The 13,064-nt window shown below is 38.3% G+C and overlaps 1 protein-coding gene across 1 annotated transcript in view; it reads left to right on the top strand.

The window, feature by feature from the left end:
- Nucleotides 1-13,064, top strand: part of NALCN (sodium leak channel, non-selective) — a 222,614-nt gene that overhangs the window by 4,539 nt on the left and 205,011 nt on the right. The window contains exon 2 of the mRNA XM_038759721.1: nt 11,157-11,303. Coding sequence (XP_038615649.1) covers nt 11,196-11,303 — 108 coding nt within the window. The 5' untranslated portion in view covers nt 11,157-11,195. The remainder of the gene's footprint in view (nt 1-11,156; nt 11,304-13,064) is intronic.

Here is a 13,064-nt window from a genome sequence, read left to right as displayed (position 1 = left end):
TGTTGTCTGTCTCCCCCTTCTAGACTGTGAGCCCGTTATTGGGTAGGGACTGTCTCTAACTGTTGCCGAATTGTACTTTCCAAGTGCTTGGTGCAGTGCTCTGCACACAGCAAGCGCTCAATAAATACAATTGAATGAATAAATGAATGTTAGGGTCTGCTCAGTCATATAAATGACCTGGAGCCTTTATGTTGTCAAAATAACACATTTCAGAACAATGAACTCTCAATTGTTTATTTACATTTTTAATGATAGGCTTTGGCATTAGTGAATTATAGAATTACAGGTATATACACACCATTAATAAAATAAGAGAAAATGTGGATTTTTCAACTTTTCCAAACCAAAATAAAACAGTGGACTAAGTGTACCGGGAATAAATTCACAAGTGTTCTCAAGTTCAGCTGTACCTATTTGAAGATCATTGTTCCAGGAAGACTGAGACTGCCTATGTAGCTGTTAAAAAGAAGTGGTTGGTTTGTTTTTTGGGTTTTTTTTCCCCCATGCCCATTTGCGCATCACCTCAAGGACTCTTCCAATTTGGAAAACCCAGACTTGGATAATGTCCCCAAGTCAAACCCAGTTTCAGATATTCTCAGGGGTAGTAGACCTTGAAGTTTTGGTGAGTTAAAAAATAATTCATGAGTACATTAGCTTATTCCCGGTTGAAGAAATTAGATGTCTCAGTCTCCCGTTTCATCCTGCCTTGTACCTGTTACTATGGAGTAGCTTTTATACAGGCTAAGGATGTCAACATAAATAAAAAAGTGAAAAGATAATGATGCATTTCAGTTCCCCAGATGTTGGTGAGTATTTGTCAGATTATATCTCCCGAAAAGGAAGACTGTCCATAGCAATGGAGTTCAGGATGCAGCCAAGCAGTCAATCATCCATATTAACTGAATATATTAACTGAGCACAGAGCACAGTACCAACTGCTTAGAAGAATTCTGTAGAATTAATATACATCATCCCTGCCCTCGAAGTACTTTAAGTCAAGGGGAGGAGGCAATCACTAACATAAATTGGAGGGATTAATGGATTTTAAAGATAAGTACAATTCTTTCAAAGAATTTTAAAGAACCTAAGCATGTGATCAAGATAACATTAAAAGGGTATCTACTAGTCTTTTATGATATACAGTGTATTGCAAATGAGGAGCTCAAATGCTGATAGGTCTTGCTCTGAATGTTACTTTGGAATGCCTTTATCTCCTAGTGAAAAATTGTTTGGAAGACAGATCAGGAAAAATGTCCCACTCACAATAAAGAATGCTAATAATAAATAAAATATGCTAATGATAAACCTTCACTAAATATGCAGTTTTATGTTTCTTTGAGTAATGCGAATTCATAACATGATTGGCATGTTCTGAAGTAGGAATGGTAGCAGAAAAAGTAGAACAAGACCCCAGTTGATGGATTCCATTTCTCAGCTGCATTCTCAGAATGCAAAATATTTGTCCATTTCCTAAAAACATCACTGGTTTCTTAGGAGGAATTTCATGTTATTAAAATTCTTGAGAAGAAAAATGTGGAAATTGTCTCTTTCAGCTTAGTTGTCTGCCTTCTCATTTCCAGCAGTCTTTCTCTGCATATCTATCCATAATCAATCAATCCTATCGTCTTTGCATTCTTACAGCTCATATGCTATTCCATTTACCTGTGCTAGGAAGTAGAAGGGAAGGAGATAAAAAAATATAGTGGAGAGAAAGAATAGTGGTCTATGGAGAGAGCATGGGCGTAGAACTGAGGGCCTGGGCTCTAATTCTGCCTCTGCCACTTGCCTGCTGTGTGACCTGGGGGAAGTCACTTAACTTCTCTTTGCCTAAGTTTCTTCAACTGTAAAGTGGTGATCCAAAGCTTAGGCTATGAGCTCTATGTGGAAGAGGGACTATGTCCAACTTGATTACCTTGTATTTATCCCAGCATTTAGAATGGTGCTTGACACTTAGCACCTAATGAATATCATTTAAAAAAAAAGAAAAGAAAAAAAAGAATCACAGGCTACAGCTTGTGCCCAGAAGACAGTCAGATATATAACTAAAGGTTAGAAAGTTCTTTTGAGGCCGCTTGAATTTTTTGTGTTTTTTTATTTAGGTATATAAAAATTACACATCCTTTTAATTCCTCTAATATGGCAACTAATTAGACTAATTTTATATATATCTTGTTTATTAAAAATGTTATTATTGATTCCTTGAGCTATATGTCAAAGCAGATTTTACTTTAATCAACTACTAACTGTATTGATTCTTCTGGGATAATTTCCCAGTTGAGTAGCAAGTATTGTTCCCTGACACATTACAGTTGAAGATTTTAACCCTCTACTGGAACAGCCTTGGTGAAACTGTTCTTGATTTTGGTTCCAGAAAAAGAGCTTGGCCTTGAGAAACCATGTAGAGGTCACATCTCCTTTAAAGCCTTATTAAAATCACATCTCCCTCAAGAAGCCTTCGTAGACCAAGCCCACATTTCCCCTATTTTCTTTCCCTCCTGCATCGCCCTTGCACATGGATTTCTACCCTTTATTCACCTTGCCCTCAGCACTTTTGTACATATCCATAATTTATTTTAATGCCTGTCTCCCCATGAGACTGTAAGCTCCTTCTGGGCAGGGATTGTGTCTACCAATTCTGTTATACTCTCCCAATAACTTAGTACACTGCTGTGCACGTAGTAAATGCTCAGAAAATATCATTGATTGAGAATCATAAAATTGGCATTCTAGTCTCAGTTCTGTTGGCAGGGAATGTCTGCTGAAGCAGTGCCATCAGTAGAGAAGAAGCATGGCTCAGTGGAATGAGCACGGGCTTTAGAGTCAGAGGTCATGGGTTCAAACCCCGGCTCCGCCAATTGTCAGCTGTGTGACTTTGGGCAAGTCACTGAACCTCTCTGGGCCTCAGTTACCTCATCTGTAAAATGGCGATTAAGACTCTGAGCCCCCCGTGGGACAACCTGATCACCTTGTAACCTCCCCAGTGCTTAGAACAGTGCTTTGCACATAGTAAGTGCTTAGTAATGCCATTATTATTATTATTGTTATTATTATTACCCTAGCACTTAAAACAGTGCTTGGCACATAGTAAGCGCTTAACAAATACCTTCATCATCATTATTACAATGATGAATAATGTTAGTATCTCAGTAGTGAATGGGTCTTGAATATAAAATCCTTTTTATTCATTTCACAATATGCTGCACTTCTTTCAGCCGGTCAGTCATATTTATTGAGCGCTTACTTTGTGCAGAGCCCTGTATAGTATAACAATATAACAGACACATTCCCTGCCCATAACGAACTTACAGTCGCATTCCATGTTTTGGTGGGAACATAGCTGTCAGGGATGAGCAAGAGTGAGTGGTTCTGTGCAGAATGCAATGACTAAAAGCAATTCCTTCACCCAAATCCTTGGTCTTTAAGTCTCATGAATGAGACACAGTCATCACTCTCTGTGGGATATTACTCCCCATCATTGGTAAATTCCATTGTGCACATTATTTTTATTTGATGCATTTTCAATCTTGTCATTTCACTTAATAATGAGGACTTTTATTGTCAAGTGAGGATACAATAGGGCCCTCGACAGTTCTTGTAATTTCTAACTCACATTAACAGTAGTATCGAGGAAGAAGACAAATGCAAGATATTACAAATGCCTCTTTGGTATGAAGTGGTCATTTTTGACAGACAAGTAAATCAAATTCAGTTGGCTTTATTATCTCCTATTAGTTTGTCTTCTGAAGTCATCAACCATATTGTACCACTTTAAAAGTTTTTTTTTAATTTGTAATTACATTTAAAAAAAAATTCCTTAGGGCCTCCTGACACCTCCATACTCAGTATTCATTCATTCATTCAATTGTATTTATTGAGTGCTTACTGTGTGCAAAGCACTGTACTAAGCGCTTGGGAAGTACAAGTTGACAACATTTAGAGATGGTCCCTACCCAACAGCGGGCTCACAGTCAATACCCCAGCTACTTCATGAAAATTTGATATATGTCTACCTATAAATCATAATTAATTACAAGGTCTTTATTGAAGAAATGTTTCTCAGTAGATGTTGGAGATATTCTGGTTAGCCCAATTAAATTATTGGAAAACATTCACAGGTGTCCTCATGTTATTTTGTTTTAGTAAATAAAAGGAATTGTGAAAAGTGTTGGGAGGTGCACTGCATAGCGAAGTCTTTTGTAAAGCATTTTAACGACAGGATTAAATAAAGATTATTAAATCTGTCCATGTAAGAATGTATTTGTAAAGTAATAGAATTTGGAATATTTGCAAAACTAAAATGCAAAATTACATTAGTGTTTTTTTCTTAGGGATTTGGGGTGACTTCAATGCAAAGCCTACAAACCAGCTTCTATTTTTAAGCAATTACTGCTGACAAAAAGAAAAACTGAAAAGAAGAAGAGCCTTTCTTTTGAGATTTTTCTTTGAAATGCTTTACTTCCTCCATTTCTCTGCCAGTCTTTGGTGGTTCCTGTGGCCCTGCTGTTAAAATGCAGTTCATACAACATTCTATTTTTACAATACTGCCCTCCTTGTTTTGGGTCCTGAGACCTAAATGAATAACCATGTCAAAAAAAAAATGAATTATGCGTACAGAAGAGATGGGAAATGGTGGGGAGGGGAGGCTTCCTTTTAAATATGAAAACATATCTGCATTTCACCCCCTAGAACTCTGTAACAAGAGAAGCAAAGACATTCAGATATTCAGTTAAATGGATAGTCAGTTTCAGTGGACTACAATCCATAGACCACATTTCCAAAGTGGCCCTAGTCCGTATCTCCTAAATCTTTCATTTCTGCGCTGGAGGACTGTAGCCGGGATTTAGGTCTTTCTGAAGAAGGAATATGGAACAGCTGAAACAGCTTTCCTCTTCCCTGTACAGTGCCAAAAGTGGGGAAATTATATGCTTTGTTTTGTTTTGTTGTCCGTCTTTCCCTTCTCGGCTGTGAGCCCGTTGTTAGGTAGGGACTGTCTTTGTATGTTGCCAACTTGTACTTCCCAAGCACTTAGTACAGTGCTCTGCACACAATAAGTGCTCAATAAATACAATTGAATGAATGAATATACTTACCTCAGTAGAGGACGGTGTTTTCTGTTTAATGACAACTTGATTATCTTGGAAGTTTCAAATGCCCGGGTGGGTAGAGATGCTACAACTTGGAAACAAACATTCGGAATCTATGGAAGTGAGAAGTCAATAATTTATTTCTCGAGCGAACGAGCCAAACATTGGCACAAGAAACTTGTCCTCTCCTCTCCCCTTCACCTTAACCCTCTTTAAAGTGTATGACCCCTGTGGGCAGAAAGCATGTCATTTTTTTGAGAGAAGCAGCATGGCGTAATGGATAGAGCATTGGCCTAAGAGTCAGAAGGTCATGGGTTCTAATACCGCCTCCATCAAGTGTCTGCTGTGTGACTTTGGACAAGTCACTTCACTTCTCTGAGCCTCCATTCCATCATCTGTAAAATGGGGAGTGAAACTGTGAGCCCCATGTGGGACAGAGGCTGTGTCAACCCGTTTTGCTTGTATCCACCGCAGCGCTTAGTACAGTACCTGGCACCCAGCAAGCGCTTAACAAATACCAAAATTATTATTATTATTATTATTTTGGTTTTTGCTATCCAATGCTTTGTTCAGTCCAGTGCACCCAATTTGTGTCCAATGAGTGGTGTTACTACTAAAGTTACTTTAAGTTACTTTCCAAATATTCTTTCCTTCAGGATTATTCAAAACTCAGGAAAATAGTGACATTTCTTATTCTTCATAGGATTCCACATAAAGCCTATTAGACACCTGACCCCCACCTACTTTCCACATCCCAATTTTCCAGTTATCCATCTCTCCCTTTGCTGGCATCGCAGGTTGGCAAACCATCATTTCAGGGAGTTCACGAAAACTTCCAGGTACATAGGTCCATGTACCTGCCTCCTTCCCGTTGGTTACTTGAACTCAAGATGGTTAGTAATTTATAATGTGCATTTGTAGAAAATACAGGAAGAACGCATTGGCAGGATTTATAGAAACTGGCATTTTCACAGTTTGTAAGGAGAATGAGTTCAGGAAACTCAAGAGAATATTTAATAGGGAAACCTTGTCAATATGTCCTTCTAGACTGTAAGCTCGTTATGGGCAGGCAAATTGCCTGCTAATTGTGTTGTATTCTCCCATGTGTTTAGTACAGTGCTCTGCATACAGTAAGCGCTCAATAAAATATTATTGATTGATTTATTATGGGCCATAGGAGGAGGAAAGTGATCCTAGAGACTTCTCATGAATGAACTGAGGATTGGAATATAAATGAAAAATGGTTTTGTGGATTTTGATCACTACTTAAATCCAGGTGTCCATTAATCCTGGTATTGAAGATACAGAATCAGTGAAAATCTGACAAAGTGCTGACCTCTATTCTTCTGCTCTTATTCCTTGTGTATTTTGTCAAGTTTTTGTCCAGTCACTGTGTTTCTCTTGAGAAATAAAAGAAAAAAAAAACCCTGAGGGTATAGTCTATACCAATGAAAGATGCTGTACAAAATCGTTCGTTGCAAGTTTTTGTCATGTACTTTTGAACTTTGGTTTAGAAATGTCATAGGAAGCCTTATGCCGTGATAGTTATTCCTCCTAATTGGATGTAGCTCCTGGCTTGAAGCAAATTGAAAGGTAGAATGGACATGTTGACCTCAGAGAACTGCTGGACTTTTTTCTAAACACTTTCAGGATTGAAGAATTCCCTTTTGTCTGAATGTGTTGTTTGCAAATTTTGACAAGAAACCTTCTAATTCAAATAGGAAAAAGTTTACATCTTAGACTTATGGTTAAAATAGACTTGGTTTTTGTTATTACAGAAAACAAAGGAGTAGAAATGGCCTAATAAACAATTGGATAAATTAATGAGCGAGGGTGTGTCTATTCATAAGCAGAGGCAGTCCTTGTGTGGCACAATAATATATTAATGCAGCAAAGGCCTATTGTAAAGACCTATTCTTACATAATAATAACAATAATAATAATGATGATGGTATTTGTTAAGCGCTTAGTATGTGCCAAGCAGTGTTCTAAGCGCTGAGGTAGATACAAGGTAATGAGATTGTCCCACTTGGGGCTCACAGTCTTAATCTCCATTTTACAAATGAGGTAACTGAGGCACAGAGAAGTGAAATGACTTGCCCAAAGTCACACAGCTGATAAGTGGAAGAACCAGGATTGGAACCCATGACCTCTGACTCCCAAACCTGTGCCCTTTCCACTAAGCCACGCTGCTTCTCAAAATACATCAAATAGTGTGGCAGGGTATGTCTGTCCATCTTGCATCAGTCTTTTCAACAATATTCACACACATAAATAGGATCTCACTATCATCCCTACAGATACTCTCACTTTCAGAGGTGATGCTATCAGCCAGTCATTGGGATCTATTGAGTTCTGACTCGAATGTAGACATTATTAGATGTAATGACTCCTGGCTTCAGTAGGTCTTGATCTGTGATACTGGATGAATAGATTCATCGTTCATATATCTATTAGTGAAGATGACTACAAGAAGTGTGTCTGAAGGGTGTTATTTGGAGGGGAAATCTGTAGAATAAGATTTTGATTATGTGAATGCAATATTAGTAAATTACTAATATTGGTGTATTTTTAGAGTTTTTTTGTGTATTGCTAACTGCGGGAACAATTCACTTTGATTCAGGGTTTCCAACATGGGAAACTGATAGATACCAGTTATTCACAATAACTTCTGTATTCATTTTCTTGTATGGTGTATTTGGTTACAAAGTTTCATAAAAGAGCATGTAAGTGTGTACGTTAGTTAATATCCCCAAATGACCTTATCAGATCCTGCTATTCCTGTCTGGTGCAATGCTTTGGTCTGTTGACAATGGAATCTCGTCTTCTTAGGGCCAATTTAGAAATAAATCAGTATATCAGAAATATATTTTAAAGGAACCAAACAGAAAGGTACATTTTTAATGCAAACCCTGCTTTCAGTTGAAGACAACATGTATTATGTGAAATAAATGTCTCTAAACAATTCAAAGTGACAAATGGCTCAATTGAAAATCAGAAAATTAGGCACAACCATTACGGAGAGTACCGTGGGGAAAGCAAGAACAGAATAAATGTCATGGTCAGGTCAGCATAGCCATCCATCCCATTCAGCGCTCTGGCTCCGATGGGCAATAAAAGATGTTTGAATGAACAATATGATGTTTGCCTTTCTTAAACTCATCCTCAAGATCAGGACTCATCCTCATCATTATCATCATCACTATTGTGTACATAGCACTCTACTAGGTGTTTTAGAGCCCCCGCAATGAAAATAGGAGCCATGATCTGCGCCGGTAAGGAGCTAATAATCTAATGAGAAATACAAAGCATTATACATACAGCAGGTAAAACGACGCAACTGGTAACAGCAAAAGAAAGCCAAAATAAGTAAATAAATGGATCACGTAACTGAACTGAACAATTAATGTTGGCTGATCAGTGTAATATGCTCTTGGGAGTGCATTTGTGTGGTCTTTGCCCTCAAGGATTTCTAACAAGGGAAACTGATAGATACCCGGCCCTCCCTCCACTCATCCGCCAAACTAGCTCTCTTCCTCCCTTCAAAGCTCTACTGAGAGCTCACCTCCTCCAGGAGGCCTTCCCAGCCTAAGCCCCCCTTTTCCTCTGCTCCTCCTCCCCGCCCCACTGCCCCCACTCCCTCCCTCTTCCATTCCCCCTTCCCTTCCCAACAGCACTTGTGTATATTTGTATATATTTATTACTCTATTTTATTAATATGTATATATCTATAAATATATTTATCTATTATGATGGTACTGACACTGTCTACTTGTTTTGTTTTGTTGTCTGTCTCCCCCTTCTAGACTGTGAGCCCGTTGTTGGGTAGGGACTGTCTCTGTCTCTGTTGCCAAATTGTACTTTCCAAGTGCTTGGTACAGAGCTCTGCACATAAGCTCTCAATAAATATGATTGAATAAATGAATAGTTGGAGTAGGAGGAAGAAAGAAAGGTACACCTATTGATAACAGGAGTATGAAAGGTTAAATGGAGAAATAAATAAGTTAATATAAATTGATATTATAGTTCCTAAGGTTAGGTGAGTAAATGTTCGTGCCAAGGGCACTTGTTGGATGGAGGCAACCTGGAAAGGAGGAAATCACTCTTGGAGGAAGTGAATTTTCAGTAAGGATTTGAAAATGGAGAGCGATATGGTCAGGTGGAGGGAAAGGCCGCTCCAGAGAAGAAGAAGAAAAAGAGTAAAGGAGTTGGAGGTGGAAGTATCAAGAACAAAGCACATTGCGTTTAACTGGAGGAATGAAGAGGGTGAGCTGAGGTATAGTGACCAGAGAGCTGATGAAATGGTCAATGGTCAGAATTTTCTGCTTGGTATGGAAGTTTCAGAGGAGCAGGGAGTTGTGTGCAGGACAACTTTAGTAATTTGAGGATCTCAGATGTTTTGGAAATTTGAATACTTCTTCCTCTCATTTGCAGTTTATTTGCATTTCCTCTGTTAGATCTTTGTGGGGAGATATTGTGTCTTTTATCTCTATTTTATTCTCCAAGTGCTCTGTGTAATGTTCTGCACACAGGTGAGACACAACGAATGCTACTGATAGATATTACTTTACAGATTCTTTGGAAGTCCTGATTACTAACAACAGAGCCCCATTAAATGGAGCATATTTTATTTATTCGTGGATGAATGTTCCTTCCTCTCTTTAGGTAATTCTAAACTATTCCAAAATAAAATCAGATGACAGTGCCACACATCCCAGGAAAGAGGGTTTAAAAGGTGATGTGATATAGTCAATTAAAAATGATTTAAATAATTGTATTTAGACATTGTATTGAAGGCTTTGTAATAAATTGTACTTCAATCACATTTATTGAGTGCTTACTGTGTGGAAAGCATTCTACATCTTTAATTTCACACATTTCCGAGTTTAGCAGTACTGTTTTTTCTGTTGTGTCTAGGAAGATGGATTAGAGACTTAACAGTTCATTGTTTGTCCGTGGGCCAACTACTGTTTTTTAACTATGTAAAATTTTAATTACTAGAAACTTAGCATGGTAAAGATGTTGAAAACCTCTTTTGAAAAATTGAAAAATTCTCATTTCTTTTCCTTCAGTTTGTTTTTTGCCTTCTGGTTGACCTTTTTCCTCCTGCAGGTATAAAGAAAGGAGGGGGAATGAAATAGGTTAGGATTGGCACTTATTTTCACTTATTTATGGAAAAAGTAATGTTTCTGTAGTGTTGGTCTTCTGAATAAAAATGAAATGAACTATTAGTTATTACTTAAAGTTAAGGAAGGAGGTATCACCTGATTATTGTGTATGCCAAAGTAGCGATAGAAATCAATTAAGTAATCATATTTACTGAGTGCTTATTGTGTGCAGAACACTGTACTAAGTGCTTGGGAGAGTACATTCCCTGCCCAAAAGGAGCGCACAATACAAAGGGGGAGACAGACATTAATATAAATAAATTACAGATATGTAAATAAGTGTTGTGGGGCTGAGGGAGGGGTGAATAAAGGGAGTTAGAGCAACACAGAGGGGAGTGTGAGAAAAGGAAAGGAAAGCTTAATCACGAAAGGCGTGTTGCAGGAGATGTGTCTTCAATAAGGCTTTGAAGGTGGGGAGAATAATTGTCTGTCAAATATGAAGAGGGAGGACATTCCAGGCCAGATGATGGGCATAGTAATGCACATTTCAGTCCCCACATGCCATCCCAACCTAAAAGGGACAGGGAGGTTAGGAACTAGGGATAAAGCAGAGTTTTATCAGTCTGATTTCAAAAGTAGCCAAAGTGAGATACTCAGGGGAATAGGGGGCCAAGGCAAGCCCTGTAAATTGTCACAGGGACATTCTGGTGACACATTTAGGCAAAACCAGGGACTACCTAAGAAACTCTGGTCATTTGAAACCGTATTCCTGAATTAGCCTTAGCATCTGTGGAGGGAATCCTGCCCCAGTTAATCGCAGTTCCACTGACTGATTGCTACATGTGATGAGTATATTCCTAAATAGCCAGGGTATCCCTCGTCATTGAGTGATTCCACTTCAGCTAGGCTGAACAGTCCTAGCTTCCCGTGTATGTGAATTTTAAAAGCTGTGTTTCTTTCTCAGGGTGTTCTATTGTTATAGATATCCAAAGTTAACTTCAGTATGCTGAAAAGGAAACAAAGCTCCAGGGTGGAAGCCCAGCCAGTTACAGACTTCGGTCCTGACGAATCTTTGTCCGACAATGCAGACATACTCTGGATTAACAAGCCAGTAAGTTGCATTTTAATTGTGTCACATGAAATAACCACTTTTCACCAAGGTGCCAATTTTTCATTTAGAGTTTGGGTGTGAAAATGGGATGGGGATTTTAATGGGGGGGACAGGCCAGGCGTCATAAAGATAACAGGTCAAAAGAAAGCCTCAGTTTGGGGTCTTTCCAGCCCTGAGTGTCAATTCTCAGCTCTCGTCGAAAACCCAGTGTTGGTAACTTAAGGGGCACACTTACCTAACCTTATCGTGTACTTTGTCTTGGAGGTAAAATCAAATCCACCAGGCATGAGAATAGCATCTGGTATCAATTAAAAGTTTTTGAAACATTATTTGTTCATGTCTCTATAGAAAGCTGGGCATGTAGTGCTAAGCAGAAAAGGACTGACAGTTGAGTGTATGATGAGATTATTGGATAAAGCCACTATATTGATATTAGATATTGTAATATTGGTTCTAGAAAGAATGATTAACTCTTAACTAGAGAAAGTATAAGCTGTTTCAAGCTATCATTTGATGATCTCCATCAACTGGAAGATGTGAATTTGTTAGCTCACAGGTCCGTTTCTGAACTTCAGCAAGGACAGTGCGTCCACATTAACCTGAATATTTCTCCCTGAAAATATAATAATGGCTGGATAAATATTATGATTCAGTCAGATACCTCAGCGTTCTGCGAAGCACTTGCAATTATTTGCTTAAATGTATTTTATACAACTCCTGCATCAGAACGGTTCTATACCTAATGGCATGAGAAGCAGAATTACTTAGGGAAAGGGCATGAACCTGGGAATCAGAGGACCTGGATTTTAATCCCAGCTCTACCACTGGCTCCTGTGTGACTTTGGGCAAATCACTTATCTACCCCAGCATTTAGAACAGTACTTGGTATATAGTAAGCACTTACCAAATACCATTATTAGTATTGTGAATATAATATTCAGTCATCCATAAAAGCCTGTACATACATACATAAATACTTTTTTACATTTTAAAGATCATGACTTGCATTCTGCAGTTGCTAGGAAACTTTTCTGGACAATGAATAGGAAAACCCCATTTCTGTCAATCAGTGGTAGTTACTGAACACTTAGTATGCTCAGTACTATTTATTGTGTAGGAGGGTATTGTTCTACTGATTGATAATGTTTTCAAAACTTTAAAATATGTGTATTTATTTCAGAATTTACAAACATAAACTCCATACCTAGCAGCATAATTTATGTTAAATTGAAGTGTTAATAAATGTATATAAATGGTTAATTTTTTGTACTTTGTCAATGAGCTTTGGTTTCAGTAAATGTATATGATAGATTTCTCCAAATTCTGAATAATAATAATAATAATAATGGTATTTGTTAAGGGCTTACTACGTGCAAAGCACTGTTCTAAGCGCTGAATAATGATGGCATTTGTTAAGCGCTTACTATGTGCAAAGCACTGTTCTTAGTGCTTGGGGGATACAAGGTGATCAGATTGTCCCACATGGGGCTCACAGTCTTAATCCCCATTTTACAGGTGAGGTAACTGAGGCTCAGAGAAGTTAAGTGACTTGCCCAAGGTCACACAGCAGACATGTAGTGGAACTGGAATTCAAACCCATGACCTCTGACTCCAAAGCCCAGGCTCTTTCCACTGAGCCACACTGCTTCTCTGAATGATTAACAGTTGGCATTAAGAAATTATGATCGTGTTAAATGAAGCAACTTTTCAGTCAAGAACCACTGTGGCTACGTAAGCAGCATGGCTCCATGGAAAGAGCAC

This window comes from Tachyglossus aculeatus, chromosome 17, assembly GCF_015852505.1.
Source record: "Tachyglossus aculeatus isolate mTacAcu1 chromosome 17, mTacAcu1.pri, whole genome shotgun sequence".
NCBI lineage: Eukaryota > Metazoa > Chordata > Mammalia > Monotremata > Tachyglossidae > Tachyglossus > Tachyglossus aculeatus.
Note: the sequence above shows the minus strand (reverse complement) of the source record. Positions and strands in the feature narration are given on the sequence as shown.